Source organism: Leuciscus leuciscus (genome assembly GCF_965113295.1).
Source record: "Leuciscus leuciscus genome assembly, chromosome: 12".
NCBI classification, from domain to species: Eukaryota; Metazoa; Chordata; class Actinopteri; order Cypriniformes; family Leuciscidae; genus Leuciscus; species Leuciscus leuciscus.
Window position 1 is genome coordinate 41,890,572 of NC_138736.1, and position 25,000 is coordinate 41,915,571.

General features: G+C 39.9%; 1 protein-coding gene across 5 annotated transcripts in view; it reads right to left on the reverse strand.

Moving 5' to 3' along the window:
* Positions 1-25,000, reverse strand: part of sema6ca (sema domain, transmembrane domain (TM), and cytoplasmic domain, (semaphorin) 6Ca) — a 40,064-nt gene that overhangs the window by 10,262 nt on the left and 4,802 nt on the right. For 3 of the 5 annotated variants that reach the window (XR_014210582.1, XM_082186492.1, XM_082186491.1), the window contains 7 exons: positions 9,476-9,602; positions 8,932-9,046; positions 7,995-8,052; positions 7,480-7,536; positions 7,140-7,241; positions 6,961-7,051; positions 5,992-6,117 (listed from right to left, as the gene is read on the reverse strand). Coding sequence is in view for 4 of the 5 variants with exons in the window: in XM_082186492.1 (XP_082042618.1) it covers positions 5,992-6,117; positions 6,961-7,051; positions 7,140-7,241; positions 7,480-7,536; positions 7,995-8,052; positions 8,932-9,046; positions 9,476-9,602 (676 nt within the window). In the remaining variant the exon portion in view is untranslated. Of the gene's footprint in view, positions 1-5,991; positions 6,118-6,960; positions 7,052-7,139; positions 7,242-7,479; positions 7,537-7,994; positions 8,053-8,931; positions 9,047-9,475; positions 9,603-12,837; positions 12,859-21,417; positions 21,602-25,000 lie in introns of those variants that run through there. The other 2 variants (XM_082186493.1, XM_082186494.1) reach the window with 2 other exon arrangements.

Consider the following 25,000-nt stretch of genomic DNA (forward strand, 5'->3'; position numbering starts at 1 on the left):
ATAGTTGTTAATATGAGAGTTATGAGACATTATTTAAGAGATTTAAGTATTGTATTACATGAGTAGCTCTCAGCCACTTTCATTTTTAAAAAGTAGCTCTCAAATGAAAAAAGGTTGGAGACCCCTGTCCTAGTGTATATGACATTCTTCTCTCAGACGAATTGCATAAGTAGAGACTGCATTTGGCCGGAAGGTAGAATTTTACTTTGTAACGTGTTAAATATGGATATTTTTCTTTCACACAGTGTTAATTTCGTTGACGAATAATTTTCGTCATTATTTTCGTCAACGTCATTTTTTCACAGATGAAAACGAGACGATAACTAAATAAAAACTAGTTTTGAATGACAAAAACTATGACGAAAATCTATTGACATTTTCGTCAACGAATAAAAACTAGACGAAAATGTTAGATAGTGACGATTTGGGAAGCGATCCAGTCTGATGTCCTGCATTTGTGGTAGATGCGCACAATTGTACTGTAACGTGATCTACCCAGCGGCACACGAGTTGGGATGAGCTGCATGTCTCATAAAACGTTAAAACATGTACTGTAAACGTCTGGGAGAATGAGTAGAGCAGACATGAAGATCTGAATAAGAGTGACGACGCAAAAAAAGAGCTATATTCGGTACGGTTTTCTGTGCGCACACACCCGACCCGAAGCGTGCAGCCATTCACATAGACACCTAGCCTATACAGCGCGCGAGTACAGAATTGAGCTCTCTTTCGTGTCTGAATGGACAAATACACACAAATAGTATGTCTAAATGTCCGTTTTGGAGAGTATTCACGTATATTATGTCGGTTATGTCTTAAACAGTTGTGAGTGTATCTATGTGCATCAGTGCATTGGATCCGCATGTCATTGGACATGATCCGATGTCTTACATTTACATTTAGTCATTTAGCAGACGCTTTTATCCAAAGCGACTTACAAATTAGGACTAATTTAAGCGAGTCATCATAAAGAGGCAAAAAAACAACAACAACACAAGAAGTGCTCAGAATACGAAGTTCAGGTATTATTCAGAGTAGCATAAGCCTGATAAGTGATGTTTCAAAGGGAAAAACATCGGGTTTTTAAAAAAAAATGTATGAGGTTAAGTGCTCACGGAAGAGATGGGTTTTTAGCTGTCTTTTGAATGTTGTCAGGGATTCTGCATTCCGGATGAGGGTGGGGAGAGCGTTCCACCAGCATGGAACTGTGAATGAGAATGTTCTGGAAAGTGATTTTGTGGCTTTCTGCGATGGAACCACGAGACGTCGCTCGTTGACCGATCGTAGGTGTCTGGTAGGGATGTAGACTCGTAGGAGTGAGTGAAAGTAGGAGGGAGCTGAGCCTGTGATAGTTCTGTAAGCAAGCGTCAGTGCCTTGAACTTGATGCGAGCAACGAGAGGTAGCCAGTGCAGAGAGATGAACAGAGGAGTGACGTGGGCCCTCTTGGGCTCGTTGAAGACAAGACGAGCTGCAGCATTCTGGATCATCTGTAGGGGTTTGGTTGCACATGCTGGAAGTCCAGCCAGAAGGGCATTGCAGTAGTCAAGCCTAGAGATGACCAGGGCCTGGACGATTAGTTGTGTTGCATGCTCAGTTAGGAAAGGCCTGATTTTCCTGATGTTGTGCAGTGCAAACCTGCAAGATCGAGCTGTCTTTGAAATGTGGTCTGTGAAGGTCAGCTGGTCATCAAACGTTACTCCAAGATTTCTGACCGACCTTGATGGGGTGATTAATGATGACTCTAGCTGGATGGTGAAGTCGTGCTGTAGAGACGGATTGGCAGGGAGGACGAGAAGCTCAGTCTTTGCCAGGTTGAGCTGCAGGTGATGTTCCTTCATCCATGTGGAGATGTCCGCCAGACAGCTTGAGACCCGTGCAGCTACTGTGGGATCATCTGGTTGAAAGGAGAGGAAGAGCTGTGTGTCATCAGCATAGCAGTGGTAGGAAAAACCGTGTGCCTGTATGATGTGTCCCAGTGATGTGGTGTAGATGGAGAAGAGGAGGGGACCAAGAACTGAACCCTGGGGAACCCCTGTGGTCAGCTGATGTGCTCTGGATACCTCACCTCTCCATGTGACCTTGAAGGACCTACCTGTGAGATAGGACTCAAACCAGTGGAGTGAAGTTCCTGTGATGCCCAGTGATGAGAGGGTGGACAGAAGGATCTGATGATTCACAGTGTCGAAGGCAGCAGACAGATCCAGGAGAATGAGGACTGAAGATTTGGAAGCAGCTTTTGCGATCCGTAGGGCTTCTGTGATTGACAGTAATGCAGTCTCAGTTGAATGCCCTTTCTTGAAGCCGGATTGGTTGACATCCAGCTGGTTGTTTTGAGACAAGAAGGATGTTACTTGGTTGAAAACAGCTCTTTCAAGTGTCTTCGCAATGAATGGTAGGAGAGAGATGGGTCTGTAATTCTCTACAAATGATGTGTTTAGTGTTGGTTTTTTGAGCAGTGGAGTAACCAGAGCCTGCTTGAATGTTGTAGGGAAAGTGCCAGTGTGGAGGGATGAGTTGATGATGTATGTATATATTAGGGGTGGTTAATCTGTCTGATTTCCCGATTCGATTCGATTACGATTATTGAAGTCCCGATTCGATTACAGTCGATTTTCGATTATTAACGATTCTCGATTAGTGATTATTGATTTTCCATTTCACAACAGTAAACGAAAATACACTACAAAGTGATTGCAGTATTAAAAAAAGTCAGCTGCTGAATTACTTAACTCTTTTATTGAGTAACAACAACTCAAAGCACTTTCTGTGTCGTGTAGTTATAACTTCAGAATTATTTGTATGTAGCTTATGTTCTGTAGAACACAGAAATGAATACATCACATTGTTTTGTGACTCATCAAGTTGAACTAAACAATAACAAATAAATGAAAGGCTTATTTCCTTTAGGAAGTAGATCAGAACCAACATACTGTAGAAATTGGACAATTTTCTTCTAGAAAGACAAGGTGTTCAGGTGGAAGAAGACTGCAGGTTGCAGTCGAAACATGTCAAGGTAAATAAAACGTTTTTTTCTCCACCTGAACACCTTGTCTTTCTAGAAGAAAATTGTCCAATTTAATCATTAAGAAGACAAAATGAACATTTTTGAACAACTTACTGTAGCTTCAATTAACATAGAAAGCCACTCTTATACACAACTAAATAATAAAGAGTTATGACTTGAAATGTTTGCTGTATACTACAATCAAAAACAGCTTATACAAAAAAAGTGAATGAACATCTGCAGAGAGCACAGTCAAAATGTAACTTTTTGTGACTGAAATTGCACATATTGCAGTATACGTATAACAGATCGGTTTACACAGTGTACTGATGTGAAAACTAAACAATACAGAAAGCAGCTCTCATACAAAAATACTAAATAGGTAACAATGAAATTGCCAATTTTGCATACGTTAGCTTTTAACGAAGAAGGTGCCGTTCGAATTTGGCGCTCAGCCATCATGAGTCTTATGTATGTGCGCGACTCTGTTATGTGCGCGTCTCTGTTGTGCACGCCACAGACTGTCCGCGCACTGCACGTCCGCTTATAGTTCCGCCTTTTACGTTCCGTCAACATTACGTTATTAGAAAAAAAAAATATATATTTTTTTTTTTAGAAAATCGATTTTTTGACATTTGTGAATCGATTCAGAATCGTCCACGTCCGCATCGCGATGCATCGAAGAATCGATTTTTTCCCCCACCCCTAGTGAGTGATGGTAGAATTGTGGGAGAGATGGCTTGTAGAAGGTGTGAGGGGATGGGGTCAAGCGGGCAGGTGGTAGGGTGACTGGAGAGGAGAAGTGTAGATACTTCTTCCTCGGTTAGCGAAGAAAAGGAGGACAGAGGGGTATTGGCTGTGGAAGGGGTCGGTCTGGGTTCCTGTGTGTGTGGAGCTGAGAACTGACTGCTGATAGCTGTTGTTTTGTTGGTGAAGAAGTTCGCAAAATCGTCAGCAGTTAAGGAGGGTGCGGGTGGTGGTGGAGGTGGACAGAGGAGAGTGTTGAATGTCTTGAAGAGTAATCGTGTGTTGGAGGAGCTGTTGATCTTGTTGTGGAAGTATTTTGCTGCATGAACATCAACAGAAAAGGAAGAGAGGAGAGATTGATACATATTCAGGTCAGATGCGTCTTTTGATTTGTGCCATTTCCTCTCCGCTGCCCTGAGATCGGTCCGGTGCTCCCGAAGAACCTCAGATAACCAGGGATTAGAGGGAGTAGCGCGTGCTGGCCTGGAGGAGAGAGGGCAGATAATGTCTAGAGAAGAGGTTAGAGTGGGAGTGGAACAATGTCTTAAAGTTGTAACAGTTCTAGTAAACTGTTACCTGTCTCCTATGTTGAATGCAAGTTGTAATTTCACTCCCTGCCATTAGAGGGCTCTAGGGAGCCATTATCTGGGAGATCTCTCCAGGCCAGAGAGTTAAAGGAAGAGGGAAGTGTGAGTTAGGAATACCTGTTAGCTGAGAGCACATGCTTTTTCCATGCTTTCATTTGGAAAACCCTGTTGAGAAACATCGGTGTTCAATATCTCAATGTGAGTTGATTTATTTGTTTCTTTAACATTAACAAAGGTTTATAGTGCGAAAGTATTTTGCTTGTTGAACCTCATGTTGTATTGTTTGTTTTATTTTAATCAGAGGGTTTTGGTATCTGCTTGATATTGAGGGCTTCTCAACTGGTTCAAGTTCTTTGTGTTATTGTCTTCAACGTGGAAGTATATCCGAACTCCTGAACGAAAAGACACTTTTTCCTTGGATTAACCCTTGATTGAACAAATGTGGATGATGTTATTTTAACATCTTAAACATCTACAATGGTGTGATGGACCAAGGACATTTGTGGTAACTCTGGACTTTAATATTGGGTGTACATTTATACGATTTTACTTCCAAATGCTCTGCCTCATGTAATTTTGTCAAGACATTTTGTATGATCTAAAAATGTATACTGTACTTAAGGGAAATATAACTGATGGTAAATGGTGATTGATCCCTCCTCATTTAATTATGTGACCCTTGACTTTAGTGTTACAAAGTGACAGTGGGTAATAAACCTAATGCGGTCTGTGTCCTTAATATTGATCAAGCAACAAAAGAAAAAGAGAAAAGCATTCACTGCTCGTTAATAGCTTTAATAAGGATTAATTATATTTAATTCATACAAATAAATATGTCTGCTTGAAAGAATAGAGAATGATGTATGCAGGTAGTTGAAAAGAAGACTGTCTTCTACTTTAGGAAAACTGGTTTTATTTAATTTTAAGATATTTTTTAAGTTACAGTAGTTAAATCTGTATCTGTATTGCACGTTCAAACTTTAAAATCATTCATATTAGCAGGTTAATATACTGTGTTTTCTCCGGGAGTATATGGGTTTGGAAATTTTAGAGAAATTCTAAATAAATGCATTTAAATTGAAACCCATTATATTTTAGTCGACTAAATCTACTGTAGATTTAGTCGACTAAAATCTTATTGTATTTCGTCGACTAAAACTAAAACAATTCAGATGACTAAAATATGACTAAAACTAAATGGCATTTTAGTCAAAAGACTATGACTAAAACTAAATCAAAATTTGCTGTCAAAATTAACACTGCTTACACAAATGCATGGCTTCACTTCAGAAGGCCTTTATTAATCCCCCAGAGCAGTGTGGAGCACTTTATGATGGATAGATGCACTTTTATGATGGATAGATGCACTTTTATGATGGATAGATGCACTTTTATGGACTTCAAAACAGTCATTCACTGCCATTATAAAGCTTGGAAGAGCCAGGACATTGTTAATATAACTCTGACAGTATTCGTCTGAAAGAAGAAAGTTATATACGCCTAAGATGACTTGAGGGTCAGTAAATCATGGACTAATTTAAATATTCGGGTGAACTATCCCTTTAACTAGCAGCCCAGTCTCCTCAACAACACACATGATCTGAGGAATCATTAGTGTTCATATGAACGTCCTGATGAAGTTAAAGCGGCACCTCGGAGCCATTTGGAGTCGTATTTGACGGTGCGCAGGACGGGCCGGCCCTCTCCTCCTAAACTCCTGTAGATCACCGCATCACTGGCCTGGAAGTCCGTCACTGTGGCCGAATAGAAATGACCGCCTGAAACACAAACGTACATGAAGTGAAGTGACTCAAACTCGGGTCTCTGCTTAACATGTCAATAAAAAGCTATTAATCAATCAATCAATCACACGTGATCGGCTACGGACGAAAAACAAAGAAAGACTGTTTTCCCATCATTCATTATGACTATACAAAAATAATCATACAAATACTGTTTTTATTGTATTATTTAAATTGTAAAAATAAATCAATAAAGAAATATATTACTATTTAATGTAAAATACAAGGTTTTATTAAATATATTTCATTTTAATAATAATAATTTACTGTTTTTAGTGTATTATTCAAATTGTAAAAATTAAATGTATTGTTTAAATTGTAAAAAATTTAACAAATCAACAACGAAATATATTGCTATTTAAAGTCAAATAATAATTTTGTTAAATGCATTTTATTTTAATAGTATTAATCATCAATGTACTGTTTTTAATGTAAAATAAAGTGTTTCATTAAATGCATTTCATTTTATTACTATTTTTTATATTATTATTTTACAGAAATTGTAATACTAATATTTATGGCTGTTATGAGGTTTAGCATTTCCTGTGAATCAAGCTGCTCCAAAGTTCACAGAATTGTTTTAAATTTAAGCAGTTCATGTGGGTCATAGTTCTCTGGTCAATAAATATGGGAATCCCATCCCTGCAATCATCAATCATCATGAAAATCCTTAATATTTTGGGTCAGGCCCTTACACATGCATACAGAAACTGTGGAGCTGTGGAGAAACCCAAATGCTTTGGACGCCTGTATTGCTGAGCACATGTGACTGGATGTGAATGTTGTGCATGTGTGTGTGTGTGTGTTTCCGCAGCTCACCTGCAAACACTCCGACGTTGGACTGGCGAGACTCAAATGGACATCGGGCCTGACCCAACAGATCCTGACCGACCTGCTCCAGCGAACTCAACTGATCATAAACAACAGGGCAGCGATTACACATCTGGCCATGTGGTGGCGCTGATGGACAAATGAGATCAGTGAATCTGTGAACTCACTCTGTAGTTTCGGCAGGCGGGGTTCAACGCGTTGGTTCCACAGGCAAACAGAGTCTCGTCGTTACGAGGCACGAGAACTTTGATATAATTATAGCATTCATCCTGAAAGCAAACAGAAGATGAATGATTGAGAGTCAAACACACACACACAATACCATCATCAGTTCCTCTGAGTGAAAAACATCTGTTGAATGTCTCTGAATGTTTGTGGTCCAGCACAGAGTAAATTCAGTGGCTCTTTTGAGTGTGTGACACTTTCCCACAGGGACACATCTTTACTCCAGCTGTGTGTGGCTTCACTCTTCCTCTGATCTCAGATCTGCAGTAATGAGACACTCACACTGTTTCTGCCTCTCACGGTACACTTCGACACGTCTGTGGATCTCCACGTCAGGATCTGAAACAACAGATTACTGTAAGACCTCACGTATGACGGTTACACCTGCGTGTGTGTGTGAGAGAGAGAATGTGTGAGAGAGAGAGAAAGAGAGAGTGAGTGAGTGAGTGAGTGAGTGAGTGAGTGTGTGTGTGTGAAAGAGAGTGAGTGTGTGAAAGAGTGAGTGTGTGTGTGTGTGAGAGTGAGTGTGTGTGTGTGTGTGTGAGAGTGAGTGAGTGAGTGAGTGTGTGTGTGTGTGTGTGTGTGTGTGTGTGTGTGAGAGAGAGAGAGAGAGAGAGAGAGTGTGTGTGTGTGTGTGTGTAAGAATGTGTACAATGTGTGCGTGTGATTGTGCTCCTGTGTTAGTGAGTGTGTGTGTCTGTGTGTGCTTGTGACTGTGCTCCTGTGTTAGAGTAAGTGTGTGTGTGTCTGTTAGTGTGTGTGAGTGTGTTAGAGTAAATGTGTGTGTGTGCGTTTACCTGTTGTGGGATGACTTTATCCACTGACGCAGTGAGATTCACAACAAATACATGGTCTCTAAACAGGAGGAAACACAAGAAAACGTCACACTGTGTAGATTAATGATTTCTCCAGCTGGTTTCAGTGACATTATACATTCAACAAAATATACCAATGACTAATAGAACCACATTTCGTCAAAATTCACCAAGGGTGTAAAATGGTGATTTGACTTCATCACTGTACTCAAGTATTATTTTGAGGGATTTGTACTTTACAGTGTAATTTAAATGGAATAACTTGTACTTTTACTTTTCCTAAGAAAATAAAGAGTACTTTTTACTTTTGACTTGAAAAGTACTAGTAAAATACCATTTTAACATCAAAGCAGAACTTTTACGAGCTCTGAGGTGAAGAGAGATGCTCCTGAAGACAATATGACTTAAGCTTTAACACTGAGATTGATTGGTCAGGAGTAACAGTAACACTACAGTTCTAAACATCAAAAAACAATTGGTATTTTAATAAACATTATAAATGTTGAACTTATTGTAAATATAAATTGATGTTTTTATCACAAAGTAGATCAGCGATACTCTCATTATATACTCATTATATTTACATAAATAAATATTTCACTGATTAACAATTAGGGCTGTCAATTAATTACACTATATGCTGATTATTCTAATTAATAGTATATCAATATTTGCAGAGAAAAACAACCAAATGCCCCAAATAAACAACGTAATAAATAAAATGTAAAGCTTTTTACTTTCACTCAAGCATGTTTTGACAAGATTCTTGGATTTTAATTGAGTCAAGTTTTTACACTGTATCTATACGTTCACGTTAGCATAATTCGAGTAGTGTTTCCAGCACTGCATGTGTTTCGGTGCACAGATCTCTCTTCAGTGATCTTGGACATGTGTGAACGGACTGACAGTAATGAAAGACCTGGCAGCGATGTACAGCATGTGCTGGATCCTGATCATCCGCTGATAGTCCAGCCCGAGACGCTCAGAGTTATTGTGTGACATCAGACCCCGGAAACTGGGATACAGGAGTGAGTCTGTGGAGCACAGGAACACTTCAGTCAATCACCCCTCAAACCATCAGATTCTGTGAGGCTTTCAATCTCAGAGCTGCTGTTGGGTGTCTGTATGTAGTTTACTTCATGTTCATGTTTAAATCAAATGTTAACACTGTTATTCGCCTGAATAAAGGCGCTATATCAGTTGTATTACTGTAACATTTTGGGTAAAAGAAAAAAAATACTGTTCCATTTGTCAGAAACAGCTCAGTACATGTTGCGAAATATGCCATTTATTGCTATCAAAAGCCAATAAGTTAGAAGAATTATGAGCAAAAAAAAGAGACGTATTCTGCTCCAGACAAACTATTTAAAAAAGTTACAACAAATCAGAATTTTTGAAGGAGGGCCATTAGAAATGTTAGCAGAGCAAACAAAAATTGTTTGGATGGAGGTCATGTGACTCACCTTCCAGTCCCACCACACTGATTGGCTGCAGATCCCTGGGGAAGGGCGTGGCAGTGATGAGTGGGAGGAGCCAGGCTAAAGAGACCATCGTTATGACGACAGAGTGACAGCATGTCCTGTCAGTCATCTGCAGAGTTAGAATGAGGAAACCATTATAAAAACACAAAGACAATGAATAGATGACTTTCAATTGCAATCATGATCATACAGCCAGGGCTTGACATTAACACCCGCCAACCCGCCAAATGCGGGTGGATTTTGCTCGTGGCGGGTAACATAGTCACTCCAACTAGCCACTTTGGCGGGTTGAATAATTGTAGTCTTTTCAAAAGGCATCTGAAATAAGTGTGACACACTACGACACTACAACTCCCATGAGTATTAGGGCTGTCAACGAATATTCGAAATTCGAATATATATTCGAATAGTTTTAAAAAACAGAATTTCGAAGGTGAAAATGTATATTCGAATGTGGAAAAACGCCCGCGGTAGCAGAGGCGTGGCTGTCTGCTTTACGAGTGGGCGCGCTGAGGGGTCAGGGACAGGGTAACAGGAAGAAGCGTTAACGTTAAACAGAAACAACATTACTAAAGTGTAGGCTACTGTAATGACTGAATAGATATTGCATGAATAAGGTAGGTTAGATACAGCAGTTTCATGCACTGCAGGCTTCCACTGGTTTGATTATTTACCGTTTCATGTCAAGGAAAAGTTCCATGTTTACCACAGCACAGCTCGCTCAGAGCGTTCAATGTCGGTTCTATATAGGCTAAAAACTTCAATTATTGTTAATAATATTTGTTTCAATCACTGAATGAAGCCTGCTATATAAGAGTCGCGACCTTAAATTGCTTGCACAAAACTCTTGATCAGCACTCAACATTTGCTTATTGTTGTTGTTCATTTAAACCGTTATGCACAGAGAGCGTGACGAGCTCATTCGCGCCGCAAGACCTCCAGACGTGCGTAAACGCGTTTGGTGTGAACGCAGCATGAGGGTGAGGGTGAGAGAGAGAGAGAGTGCCTGTGAGTGAGCGAGAGTGAGGTCTGCGGTCTTGGCCATTAGTTGATTTACTTGTTTTTGTGTAGGTAATACGTTCTCAAATGTGTTTAAACTTAAATAAACTACCTATACAAGTAGTTATGTCTCTTTGTATTACTTTGCCCTGTTATTGACGTAATGCGAGTCATTGACAAAATGCGCAACCATGTTCGAATAGTTCGAATATAGGCTATGTGGTTTTTTTTAGAGAGAATATTCGAACGTCATTTTTGAGCAATTTTGACAGCCCTAATGAGTATTACATGCACACAGTGTATGCCGGTGGAGCTATGTGGCGATATGTAATATAATACGGTTTTATTTTAAAAAAGGAGCTTTACACACAACCTTATCAGAGCTAATGATAATGACCTGTTTTGTGTAGTCTTGATTTGGGTGTGTACAGTGGGGTTTTTTTTTTACATTTAAAAGGGTTGTAAATCTAGTTCAAGTAAATTTTAGCACGCCATAGTCGACTTTTAAAAGGTAATTTCACAAAAACAAAAATGTGGCTAGTAAAAATGCTGTGTGGCTAGTAACTTTGGAAAACCACTAGCCACATTGGCTAGTGAGCAAAAAAGTTAATGTCAAGCCCTGCATACAGCACATACACACTCCAGAGTTACTTCTTTAAAAGCACAAACTCATGACTCTAAATCATCATGACATTAAAATAATCATCACTGATGTGCAGAGTCACTTTCTTGTTCATTACTTTTTAATTTTACACAATACATTTTAATGTGAGAAAGACTTTACTCTGAACATTAGCTCTAGTTTAAGGTTAACATACTACAGTGTTTTTAGTTTAAAGCATATTTATTTATTAATTTGTATATATATTTTTTTCAAAACCAGTTTTTAATGAACAATTTCATACTCTTTTTAGACAATTTTAGGCCAATCTACATGTGTATGTAACTGAGTTGAAAAGTGCATCACACTGCAAGAACACCATAGATTTCAACAGTCAAAGATCACATCAAAAACACAAATATGAACAGTAGAAATGATCTAATAAACATGTATTTTTGAGCTGTTAAGCCTCCGGAGCAAATGTCAAATTGGACTGTAATTCTGGGATCAGCCTGTTTTTATTTTGGAGTGTATGTTTGAGATTAAGGTCAGACAAACATTAGTGTTTAAGGTCAGCGTTAACATGAGCTGCTGTATTTATCTACACTAATGTGTGCTGCGATACACTCACACAATACAGCAGGATTAAACACAGGAGATAAACATCACTCAGACCTTTATAGGGGTGGTGCGGTATGACCAGAATTCTGTGTCACGGTATGACTCATTTTATTTCACGGTAACGATATATTTCACGATATGGTTATTTATACATGTAGTTATTCTCGAAAAATCGACAAAAAGGGCTTTGTATAATAAATAAACCCAAATACTTTAGAGATGAAAAGTACTTAACTTTGTTTGAATTTTCTTTTTCTTTTATTTGGTCAATTATTTCTTTGGTAAACTATTTTTAATAGCTAAATATAGTAAACAAAACACTCTCATCAACTTTTAGATGAACTGCCCCCAACTGATTGATATTAAATACAACTCATAGGTGCAATTCAACTTTAAATAAAGTGTTGCTGAATAATTTTTCAATCTCATGTTATTGCTTTTCGGGGGGGAGGATCTTAGGGGTAAACGGGGTCCATCGGAGACGTCTGAGAGATGGTCTTAGGCTCGTCGAGAGAACAGCACAGACTCACTGTGATCACCATGGGGAAATCTCACAGTAAAACAAGGAGCTGTGGAAAATATGATACACCAATGTTTTGACAGATGAGAAGTTTATCCATGTATCATCTTTTTACTCTTCATTATTTTTATAATTGTATCATCTCTTTTAATCCCTTTTAAAACCGTTTTAATTTTCCTTGCTTTTATTGGACATTTTGGAAGATTGCCTTTCTGTGTAAAGCACTTTGAATAGTGTGTGAAATGTGCTGTATAAATAAACTTGCCTTGCCTTACATGTTCCTGGTTATCATCTTCCTGAAGTTTAAAAGACCATTAATGTTCAGTAATATTGTAGATATGACTGCACTGACGCCACTGGATGTGATTGAGCTGAACGGAGCGCAACAGTCGGTTCCGGAAGTGAAATCTCCATTCATTTCCTCCATAGGGAAATTAATTTTTAACAATAACTCATAAACCGTTAAAGACAGCCCTACTGTGAGCTACGACGTTGTTAATCGGTGCTATTCGCTTCTGCTGAAGGTGTCAGCATGAATTATTTCAACTTAGTTTTATAATAATCGTGTTTAACAGCAGAAATAGTGGAGAAAAACTACATTACCCATGATGCAGTACAGCAATGTCCACCAATCAGAGTCGAGACGAGCACAACTGCCAATATATCTCATTAGCTCTGCCCACTCCCATGAAGCACTGCGAATGACTAAATCAAGTCGACTTAAATATTTGAATATACAGTACAGGCCAAAAGTTTGGACACATTACTATTTTTAATGTTTTTGAAATAAGTTTTTCATATTGTGATATATTATTACAATTTAAAATAATTGGTTTTCAATTTATTATACTTTAAATGATCATTTATTTCTGTGATGCAAAGCTGAATTTTCAGGATCATTACTCCAGTCTATCACATGATCCTTTAGAAATCATTCTAATATGATGATTCATTATCAAAGTTTGAAACAGTTCTGCTGCTTAATATTTTTTCATAACCTGTGATATTTTTCTAGGATACTTTGATGAATAAAAATTTAAAATAATTAAATAATTTAAAAAAAGAAGCAAATGTTTTAAAAATAGAAATCTTCTGTAACAGCGATATCCACTACTGGTCAGTCATTTTTTTTCTTTCTTTTTTTGAAATAAATCAATACTTTTATTCAGCAAGGATGTGTTACATTGATAAAAAGTGATAGTAAAGAAGATTTATATTATTAGAAAATATTTTTTTATTTTGAATAAATGCAGTTCTTTTTAACCTTTTATTCATCAAATATATTAGGCAGCAGAACTGTGTCCAACACTCATAATAAATCAGAATATTAGAATGATTTCTAAAGGATCATGTGATAGACTGGATGTCACATGTGATGATATATGATAATTTAAAGTATAATAAATTGAAAACCAATTCTTTTAAATTGTAATAATATATCACAATATTACATTTTTTTTCTGTATTTTTGATCAAATAAATGCAGGCTTGATGAGCAGAAGAAACTTCTTTCAAAAACATTAAAAATAGTAATGTGTCCAAACTTTTGGCCTGTACTGTATATTCATATTTTGGATTAAACTGAAAATGTTTTTATTCATACTCAACATTTTTAAAATGAGTGGTTTTATATTTGATTATGCTGTTTGCAAAGTATCTTATATCTTTGTGTTTTTCAAATAAATATTTTGCTTCAAAACAAAGTGTAATGTTATGATGCTCTTTGTAGCTGATTGGCTTGGTTCCTGGCTCATAACACTTTAACAAAAACATTTTTTGGTAGACATTAATGGACAATAATACTTCCAGAACCAGCGCCGCTTAAAAGTGGACGGGCTATACGACTATATCGGCAGCCTCGATGACCTATGATCCCATACCAGTCCGTGACCATGTTTAAAAGCGGACCCAACCTGAGGCTAATCTGCCAGAAGCTTTGAGTGTGTCAGTGGGAGACACTTTAGCTAATTAATGGCTAATCGGAGCTAATCTTCCATTAGTCAGATCACCGGGACACGCGAGTCGGGGGTCTAATCTGGATCTTTTTATGTACAGGCTTATTCAATTATAAAGTTTTATACACTAGAAGTTAAAGCGCTTGGTTTTCTGCATTCTCCTTTAATTAAATTGCTTCACAGGCCTGTAATTAACAGTCACATTCAGGCTCATTAATCAGCGCAGAGAGACAATTATGTAGATTACCAAATACAACATATCAAAGCAAGTGTCATTATTGTGGAGCGATAACATACACACTTCACAACCACTGAACCACATCACTATTTATCATTCCCTCTGTATGTTCAGACTTGAAGAGTTGTTTTCAGCGAAACACAGTCACAACCAGATCAACACGACCGAAAACACAGAAACCACATCCAAAAACACCACAACACACACACACACACACACACACACACACACACACACACACACACACACACACACACACACACACACACACACACACACACACACACACACACACACACCACACATACACACACCACAGAGACACACACACACACACACCACAGAGACACACACACCACACATACACACACCACAGAGACAGCCCGAGCGGCAAAGAACACACAGAGACGAGAAAACATCTTTACAAAAGCAGTGTTTGCATAACTTGCCTATAAAAAGCATTTTATACACATTTCTCACATCTTCTTTACTGAACCATCACAGGCTTGACTGCTAAATGTTATAGTCTCATGAAAGCGCACGCTGGAGCTGTGATGTGTTTGGGTTCATGTGTAGCTCACTCTTCCTGGCAAGATCTCCGTCAGGTCTGATGTTTGACAAACAAGTGTTCCTGAGTTCCTCTATAGACGAATGACTGCAGGACATCAGCCTCTGGCTTCAAGATATTACAGTCTAAAGGCCAAGGATGATAACAATATAGTTCTTATAGTCGTTCTGAATATAAAAGAATAGTCCACAGCTCAACTATAACTCCAGGTTCACCCCTGTCCACTTCATGTGTGTTCAGTGATGGGATAGCTATCCGATGGTGAAGAGACCCGGTGTAAACGCCCTCCGAAACACATTCCAGATCGAGACGGATCTGAATCCGATCACTCACACCACATCAGGAGGAGGTCTGAGACTCTTTCCAGACGAAACTGGACAAGTGTAAACGCATCTGGTTGGTGAAACCACACATGTACATTTTACTCCTCACAACAATGCTGAAAAATAAACATGAGAGCGTGTGATAGGCTATATGTCATGCTATAGCCAGATATGACGACGCCACTGCAACAGATGAGTATATTCATCAAGCCAACGCGCAAACTATCGCAAATCACAGTGAAAGTAAGTCACAGACGCTAACACACAATCAGCTTTAGTAAAACGTGCACTCCATTAAATCTGCATATAGCGTGGGAATTGAAGATTGGATTTATCCACATGATATCCACGCATTTAAAGCGACAGATGACAAAACTGCCGTGCTTAATGCTTATAATAACCAGAACGATATCATCCGCTGGTGTGTGCGCTAATATAGTTCTTGTTCTTGTTGTGAACTGGTCTTATCGTTTGCTAGCTGTCAGGTGATTGTTGAAGATGAACGTGTCAGTGCTCCTGCTGTCCTCCAGTAATGTCCTGTGTTAGTTCAGCAGAGCCGGACACACTGGAGCTTCTCTAAAGCACATCATCATCATCAGGAGCGTTACAGAAGGCCGGTCTACAGGCCCAGTAATGTCCTGTGTTAGTTCAGCAGAGCCGGACACACTGGAGCTTCTCTAAAGCACATCATCATCATCATCAGGAGCGTTACAGAAGGCCAGTCTACAGGCCCAGTAATGTCCTGTGTTAGTTCAGCAGAGCCGGACACACTGGAGCTTCTCTAAAGCACATCATCATCATCAGAGCCGTTACAGAAGGCCGGTCTACAGGCCCAGTAATGTCCTGTGTTAGTTCAGCAGAGCCGGACACACTGGAGCTTCTCTAAAGCACATCATCATCATCAGGAGCGTTACAGAAGGCCAGTCTACAGGCCCAGTAATGTCCTGTGTTAGTTCAGCAGAGCCGGACACACTGGAGCTTCTCTAAAGCACATCATCATCATCATCAGAGCCGTTACAGAAGGCCAGTCTACAGGCCCAGTAATGTCCTGTGTTAGTTCAGCAGAGCCGGACACACTGGAGCTTCTCTAAAGCACATCATCATCATCAGAGCCGTTACAGAAGGCCGGTCTACAGGCCCAGTAATGTCCTGTGTTAGTTCAGCAGAGCCGGACACACTGGAGCTTCTCTAAAGCACATCATCATCATCAGGAGCCGTTACAGAAGGCCAGTCTACAGGCCCAGTAATGTCCTGTGTTAGTTCAGCAGAGCCGGACACACTGGAGCTTCTCTAAAGCACATCATCATCATCAGGAGCGTTACAGAAGGCCGGTCTACAGGCCCAGTAATGTCCTGTGTTAGTTCAGCAGAGCCGGACACACTGGAGCTTCTCTAAAGCACATCATCATCATCATCAGGAGCGTTACAGAAGGCCAGTCTACAGGCCCAGTAATGTCCTGTGTTAGTTCAGCAGAGCCGGACACACTGGAGCTTCTCTAAAGCACATCATCATCATCAGAGCCGTTACAGAAGGCCGGTCTACAGGCCCAGTAATGTCCTGTGTTAGTTCAGCAGAGCCGGACACACTGGAGCTTCTCTAAAGCACATCATCATCATCAGGAGCGTTACAGAAGGCCAGTCTACAGGCCCAGTAATGTCCTGTGTTAGTTCAGCAGAGCCGGACACACTGGAGCTTCTCTAAAGCACATCATCATCATCATCAGAGCCGTTACAGAAGGCCAGTCTACAGGCCCAGTAATGTCCTGTGTTAGTTCAGCAGAGCCGGACACACTGGAGCTTCTCTAAAGCACATCATCATCATCAGAGCCGTTACAGAAGGCCAGTCTACAGGCCCAGTAATGTCCTGTGTTAGTTCAGCAGAGCCGGACACACTGGAGCTTCTCTAAAGCACATCATCATCATCAGGAGCGTTACAGAAGGCCGGTCTACAGGCCCAGTAATGTCCTGTGTTAGTTCAGCAGAGCCGGACACACTGGAGCTTCTCTAAAGCACATCATCATCATCAGGAGCGTTACAGAAGGCCGGTCTACAGGCCCAGTAATGTCCTGTGTTAGTTCAGCAGAGCCGGACACACTGGAGCTTCTCTAAAGCACATCATCATCATCAGGAGCCGTTACAGAAGGCCAGTCTACAGGCCCAGTAATGTCCTGTGTTAGTTCAGCAGAGCCGGACACACTGGAGCTTCTCTAAAGCACATCATCATCATCATCAGGAGCCGTTACAGAAGGCCAGTCTACAGGCCCAGTAATGTCCTGTGTTAGTTCAGCAGAGCCGGACACACTGGAGCTTCTCTAAAGCACATCATCATCATCAGGAGCGTTACAGAAGGCCAGTCTACAGGCCCAGTAATGTCCTGTGTTAGTTCAGCAGAGCCGGACACACTGGAGCTTCTCTAAAGCACATCATCATCATCAGGAGCGTTACAGAAGGCCAGTCTACAGGCCCAGTAATGTCCTGTGTTAGTTCAGCAGAGCCGGACACACTGGAGCTTCTCTAAAGCACATCATCATCATCAGGAGCCGTTACAGAAGGCCAGTCTACAGGCCCAGTAATGTCCTGTGTTAGTTCAGCAGAGCCGGACACACTGGAGCTTCTCTAAAGCACATCATCATCATCAGGAGCGTTACAGAAGGCCGGTCTACAGGCCCAGTAATGTCCTGTGTTAGTTCAGCAGAGCCGGACACACTGGAGCTTCTCTAAAGCACATCATCATCATCAGGAGCCGTTACAGAAGGCCAGTCTACAGGCCCAGTAATGTCCTGTGTTAGTTCAGCAGAGCCGGACACACTGGAGCTTCTCTAAAGCACATCATCATCATCAGAGCCGTTACAGAAGGCCGGTCTACAGGCCCAGTAATGTCCTGTGTTAGTTCAGCAGAGCCGGACACACTGGAGCTTCTCTAAAGCACATCATCATCATCAGGAGCGTTACAGAAGGCCGGTCTACAGGCCCAGTAATGTCCTGTGTTAGTTCAGCAGAGCCGGACACACTGGAGCTTCTCTAAAGCACATCATCATCATCAGAGCCGTTACAGAAGGCCAGTCTACAGGCCCAGTAATGTCCTGTGTTAGTTCAGCAGAGCCGGACACACTGGAGCTTCTCTAAAGCACATCATCATCATCAGAGCCGTTACAGAAGGCCAGTCTACAGGCCCAGTAATGTCCTGTGTTAGTTCAGCAGAGCCGGACACACTGGAGCTTCTCTAAAGCACATCATCATCATCAGAGCCGTTACAGAAGGCCAGTCTACAGGCCCAGTAATGTCCTGTGTTAGTTCAGCAGAGCCGGACACACTGGAGCTTCTCTAAAGCACATCATCATCATCAGAGCCGTTACAGAAGGCCAGTCTACAGGCCCAGTAATGTCCTGTGTTAGTTCAGCAGAGCCGGACACACTGGAGCTTCTCTAAAGCACATCATCATCATCAGAGCCGTTACAGAAGGCCGGTCTACAGGCCCAGTAATGTCCTGTGTTAGTTCAGCAGAGCCGGACACACTGGAGCTTCTCTAAAGCACATCATCATCATCAGAGCCGTTACAGAAGGCCAGTCTACAGGCTGCATTTGGCAGATGCTCTTAAGTGTCTTACACTGCCTTCACAACACACAGTTGATCAGCTCTTGCATTCCCTGGAAACATGATGACAAGCATCTCTTATTTTTATAAAATGGGATGTACATTTTAAAACAATAACTTCTGACACTGAGACAGCAAAATGCAAATGAAGAACTCCAAATATGAATAAAATATGTGAGTATTGATATTTTACTCCACTGTATTTTAATAATTTTAGACTATGTTTAGAATTAATTTAATTTACAGTAAATTCATTATTATTATTAACACTGAGGGTGGGAATCTTTAGGCACTTCACGATCCCATTCTAAAACTATTCTTGATCTACATTTTTCTTTTAAATAATTTATGAGTTTACCAACATTGAATATCTAATTTATCTGTGCATTTTTATTACATTACTTATATAATTATAAGTACTTTTTAAAATACTTACAAATTAATAATACATCAAAACAATGGTATGTTGAGAATTATTACTAAATATATCTTAAATATATAAAATATAAAGAATCACATTACAAGTATGAAGCTCAAAGTGCTTTGAAAGTTTTCCAGTCAATCACAGAGAGGGATTATTCTCTTTATCAATTCATAATCAGTAATAAATAATAAACACTCAGTGTGTGTCCGGTGCACAGTAACACACTCCTGCTCTTAAAGCAGCAGATGAACAGATGAACAGCTCTTGTTGTGGTGTTTAGAGAGACGCTAGAACACAGATCCACACTCTCGCCTCAGTTATGAGAGACTCTACAGGACTCTGAGATATAATAAACACTCAGTGTGTGTCCGGTGCACAGTAACACACTCCTGCTCTTAAAGCAGCAGATGAACAGATGAACAGCTCTTGTTGTGGTGTTTAGAGAGACGCTAGAACACAGATCCACACTCTCGCCTCAGTTATGAGACTCTACAGGACTCTCTCTGAGATATAATAAACACTCTGGGAATGTTCTTCAGTCCTGCTATTTTCCAGGAACACTTCAGTCGGAGCGGCTGGAAATGTTCTGTGGTCTGCAGTGTTTCCTGATCCTCAAAGTGAGAGTTAATGAAGGTGATGCTGGTTGTGTGCTTTAGTTTGTTCATGTTTTACTGTGATTAAAGAAAGGCTTTAGGAGAGTAGTGGAGCGCGGCACTATCAGCATCAAGGTCATGGGTTTGACTCCCAGGGAATGCAGGAGCTGATAACAGGCCGCAGTGATTTAGTCGCAGCGAACAGAGCAACTACATTTCCCAGCACTCTCGCTATGAAACAGCACAACACAATTTCGTCTAAAATAATTTGAACACACATCACATCTTAAATACATTTTCCGAAGTCATTCCTGTCTAAAGCCCTATTAGCACGGTTCTAGTTTCTCATGTGGACGTCTGTAAAACACATTAGCACGGCACCTCAGTGATAAACTCATGCGTTCGGGTGGTGAGTGTTTGACAGTGAAGAGTGAGTTCTTGAACCCGCGCTGATCATGTGGTCAGTCACATGTCTGCAGTAAATAAAATATCATATGCTTGAAATAATAAGAATAAATTCATATTTAATTACTAATAGGAAAATAACCTAATGTCCTATTTATTATTTGATTATTTAAATATCCTGTTAGAAGATATACCGGTATGCACTATAGATTAATAAATTGTCTGTATTGTATTTGATCTCAAAACAATGTGTGTCATTTTAAAAATGTGAAAACTAGCAGAAATAAGTGAATCTAGCCTCTTATTTACACATGAGGTGAACACAGATCTGCTGGGCTTATTTTGTATGTATAATAATTGCTGCCATAATAACGGCCCATTTCAAATGTTTAAGAGCTTTTCTTCTCGTTATCTTTTGAGCGGTGATGAAATATTGTTCTTGTAAATACTTTCCAGCACTTCAGTAACACAAGTGTAGGCTAGATCTTGGAAATGCATACGAATTAGTTGCGAAGCGCAACAGTAATTGTACGGTGCTCCGCAGGGGTCAAACAGGATTCAGTGAATTTTTAAGCGACCTCTTCTTGTAAACTCAGAGATGTGGATTCAGGTGTTTGGGAAAAAACAGCAGGTTATTCAGCCGGGGATTTTCACGCGTGTGGTGGGAGAGAGACACTGACTTTCTGGATTCGGACGGCAATAAAATCACAGATTAGCCCTGTACATGATACCGTACGACCCCATGACAAACAATTACTGTCCGAATACGGCTTTAGTAGCAGTTCAGCTACTCGAAACTCTCTCAGACTGTCTGAAGTCATGTGACACATCTCAGCTACACACAGACAGACTTACACTGAATTAATTTCTTGATAACTTCAGCGAATGCTTATTCATCCATAGATGTCATTTGTTAAAGAAATGAATATGTAGCTGCACATGTACGTAGATCACAGTCCCATCATGCAGCATTCAGTCAGTGAGAGTGAACCCTTTTCTCAGAGCTGTGAGTGTGTGTGTGTGTGTGTGTGTGTGTAACGTCTCTCTGACGGCTCTCACGCTCTCAGTAAAAATACTCGGCACCTTTGACATAAAGCAGCTGTTTTGCTTCCCGTCAAGATCTCAGAAGCGTCTCTCTCATTTCCTTCTCTTTCAACTAGTACAGCCACACTCGGACACAACAACCTCCAGCGAGCGTCCCGTAGCTCCTCACGAACACAGCAGACGTGTTGCTCGTCCATCATCAGCGCTGTGTTTAACTGTTGGTCTGTGTAAACATGCTGTGCTATTAGAGGCTGTTGACACAGAACGTGTTTTTGCATTCCACTGCTTTTTCATTATTTTTCATATGTAAACATGCACTAGATGGATGTCTTTGACCGTTCGCACGGGTCACATGTCTTCTGCAACGTCTCGCACGTGACATTGTGTTAAATTCAGAAGGTCACGAAGTATAAAAGTGTCTCCAGACATCGTTTTGTCCTATTTCACTGCCCTGCATCTCGCATTTGTAAATGCAAGAACGTGTCCCGCATAGGGGTGTGCGATATGACGATTTTTTATCGTGGACGATTAAAATGTCTCCACGATCTGCTTTTGAAGAAATATCGTAGTATCGCGCATTCTCAGTTGCTGTTCTGGCGCCTCTGTCCCAACATACTGAACAACGCGACGTATATACAGATCAAATGTTAACGCAGCGGAACGGGACACTACAGTTCACAAAAGTTCATAATTTGCATGTGCTTTAATGCTTTGTCGGTTAAACATTTAATTCGCGTGCTGATGCGCTGTTCTAACGTGTGCGTTTCTCAGCGCGTACATGCGAAGCTCACATGCACTAAAAGCCTGTCTACCAGCGCCTGGATACTGGTCTTTAGAAGTTATCTTTCGAGTCTTATTGTGCTAATACTGTCAAATACACACAAGGTTTACATAAACAAAGTCGGTGATGTCTAAAGTGAAAGCAAACTTGAGAAAATTGAGAGAAAATCTGCTTGTCAAATGCGTGTGTAAAAGACGCGTCGAGTGCAGCTCTTAAAGAGACAGTAGTAATAGTAAACACGCTGCCGTTTGTCCTTAAAGGGATAGTTCACCCAAAAATAAAAATGATCTCATTATTTACGCACTATAATGTTGTTCCAAGCCTGTATTAATTTCCTTCTAATATTTTTCTAATATTAATATTTTGAAGAATGTGGCTATACAAACAGTAGCTGGTCCCCATTGACTTCCATAGGAGAAAAATATACTGGAAGTCACATTCTTCCAAATAACTTTTATTTCCAACCGAAGAAAGAAACTTATTCGAGTTTAAAACAACTTGAGAGAGTAAATTATGACAATTTGACTTTTTAGGAGAACTATCCCTTTATTGTTAATAAAACAACAAAATGCAAAGAGAAAATCACTCACTGCTCTTGACTGATATTAATAGTAGCTTTAATAAGTATCAATTTATAATTTATACAGTGAAGTCTATGTTTTGTTTTATTTTCATATTTGTTCATTTAATTACTTTCTTCAATGCTTCTGTTAAATACACCTGTAGCTGAAAACAAAGCACTGTTTATTTAATTTGTATATTAAGTTGTGTGTGTAATATGTATCTTTGATCTTAATATTTAATAACAAAGAAAATAATGACAAATATTTTTTATCTTCGCCCCGTCTGCCATTCTTTTTTATTTTATATTTTGTTACCTAAGGCTTTGTTTTTAAAATATGGACATTAGTTTGGCTGTAATGCTCAGTCACAAAATAGTAAAACCAACATAAAAAAGAATCGTGATAAAATCGTTAATCATGATTTTCCTGAAAAAAATCGTGATATGATATTTTTACCATATCGCCCACCCCTAGTCCCTCACAGAACCTCTTTTGCATTCACTGCGCAGCTTTCTCATAGTTTACATGTAAATATGCAGTAGATTAACGTGATTAACCGCTGCATTCTCATCTTTAGGAGCTTCTCACGCATTACAGCATTTGAACAACACAGCGATTAAGTTTAAAGAAGTTCCCAAAGTATAAAAGTGTCTCTAGACCTTGCAGGTTTTTTTCAGTCCACTGCCCTGCATATAAACCTGTTCATTATTAACGGTGCCGAAGTGCTGTACTTTAAAGATGCTTTTATAAATGCATTGTCTTAAAGGTACAATAGGCAAGAATGTTTTGCCGCTAGAGGGCGCTACATTCCAAACAACAACAACGGCGTAGCTTGATGACGATGTGAAGGAGCGTGGAATGATGGGAACTGTCGTTTTAAAGGTCCCATTCCATGGATTATTTTTATTATTTAATAATGTTTCCAGGGGTGCCCTTATAATGTTAGTATGTTTTTTAGATCAAAAATTGTTATAATTTAGAAATAAAAGGCATATTTCCTAGCCTGATTTCATTCCCTGGTTTGAACACTCTGTTTGAAGGGGCGTGTCTGCTGTGAGACTTCAGTGTAAACGCCCTCTGCTGTGATTGGCTGACATGCTTGCATATGAAATATCTGGCATTACATGTGGAACTATCTGGAAAACTTTTACTATTACAGCTATTATACGGTTTTACTATTACAGCTATCTGGATTAACGAATCGTGAGAAGTTTTTTAAGTATTTAGATCTATTCCCATCACATAAAAGGTTGCAGTGATGAGCATTGAGCAGATGACAGCCTGTTGATCGCGTGAAAAAAGATCTTATCATTGCAACGCAGTTTCTGCACTCTCACTAATGATTTCACCAATGCAAACATGAGGTATATAAATACAGTAAGAGCTTCGTTGTGCAGTGTAACAGCGTCATTGATTTCATAACGAGTTTTGGCAAGAGTCCAGATAAACTCGCGCTGTGTCACCGACAGCAGCTTGGGCGATTGGAAAGGGGTTGTTCTTTGATCGCTTTCTGTATATTAATCACAGTTTAAGTACGATTATTTTCATCCTACTAAGAGAAACGAACGATGTGAAGAGTGATCGCTACTTCCATATTAAATCACTTACCGCTTGCTGGAATATAGTTGAAATTGCCCCCTTCGTCAGTATGAAACGCTGAGAGAAGTCTGCTTGATATTATTCCAGGTTAGAAAAACAGTCCGTGGTGAAATGGACAGAGCAAGCTAACAACTTCGAATTAAACTTTTGCGGTATCCGATTATAGATAAACATCAACCACGTCTGTTGACATTTCGCCATCAATACGCCTGTGTTCCTGTGGGCGGAGGTTACGGTTCTAGTGACATCATTAATGCAGGAAGTAGAGGGGTGTAGTCCAATCCAGCCGTTTTTTGTAGTCAACTTCTGTTAAATAAAATATCTCGCTTGGCATTGAACTTTGAGCTTTATAATTTTACAGATATTATTTATACTCTAACAACAACATTACACACTAACTAAAGTTTGAAACATGGGATCACATAGAACGGGACCTTTAAACTCCACCGTGGATGTAAATCAGTCAGACGGGAATCGAAAAATCATGTTCATGGATGAGGCTAAGTTCTATTTTTATAAATGCTGCGTTTAATGACATGCTTTTTGTGGCGAGGGGGGCGTGGTTCAGCGCGGTCTGTAATGGGAGAGAGAAGAGACGAGCGGGACGCAAGTAGGTCAAGTGCAAATGACGAACACCTGTGTCTTATTGCAGTTATTGGCGTGGAGAGCTTATAAGCCG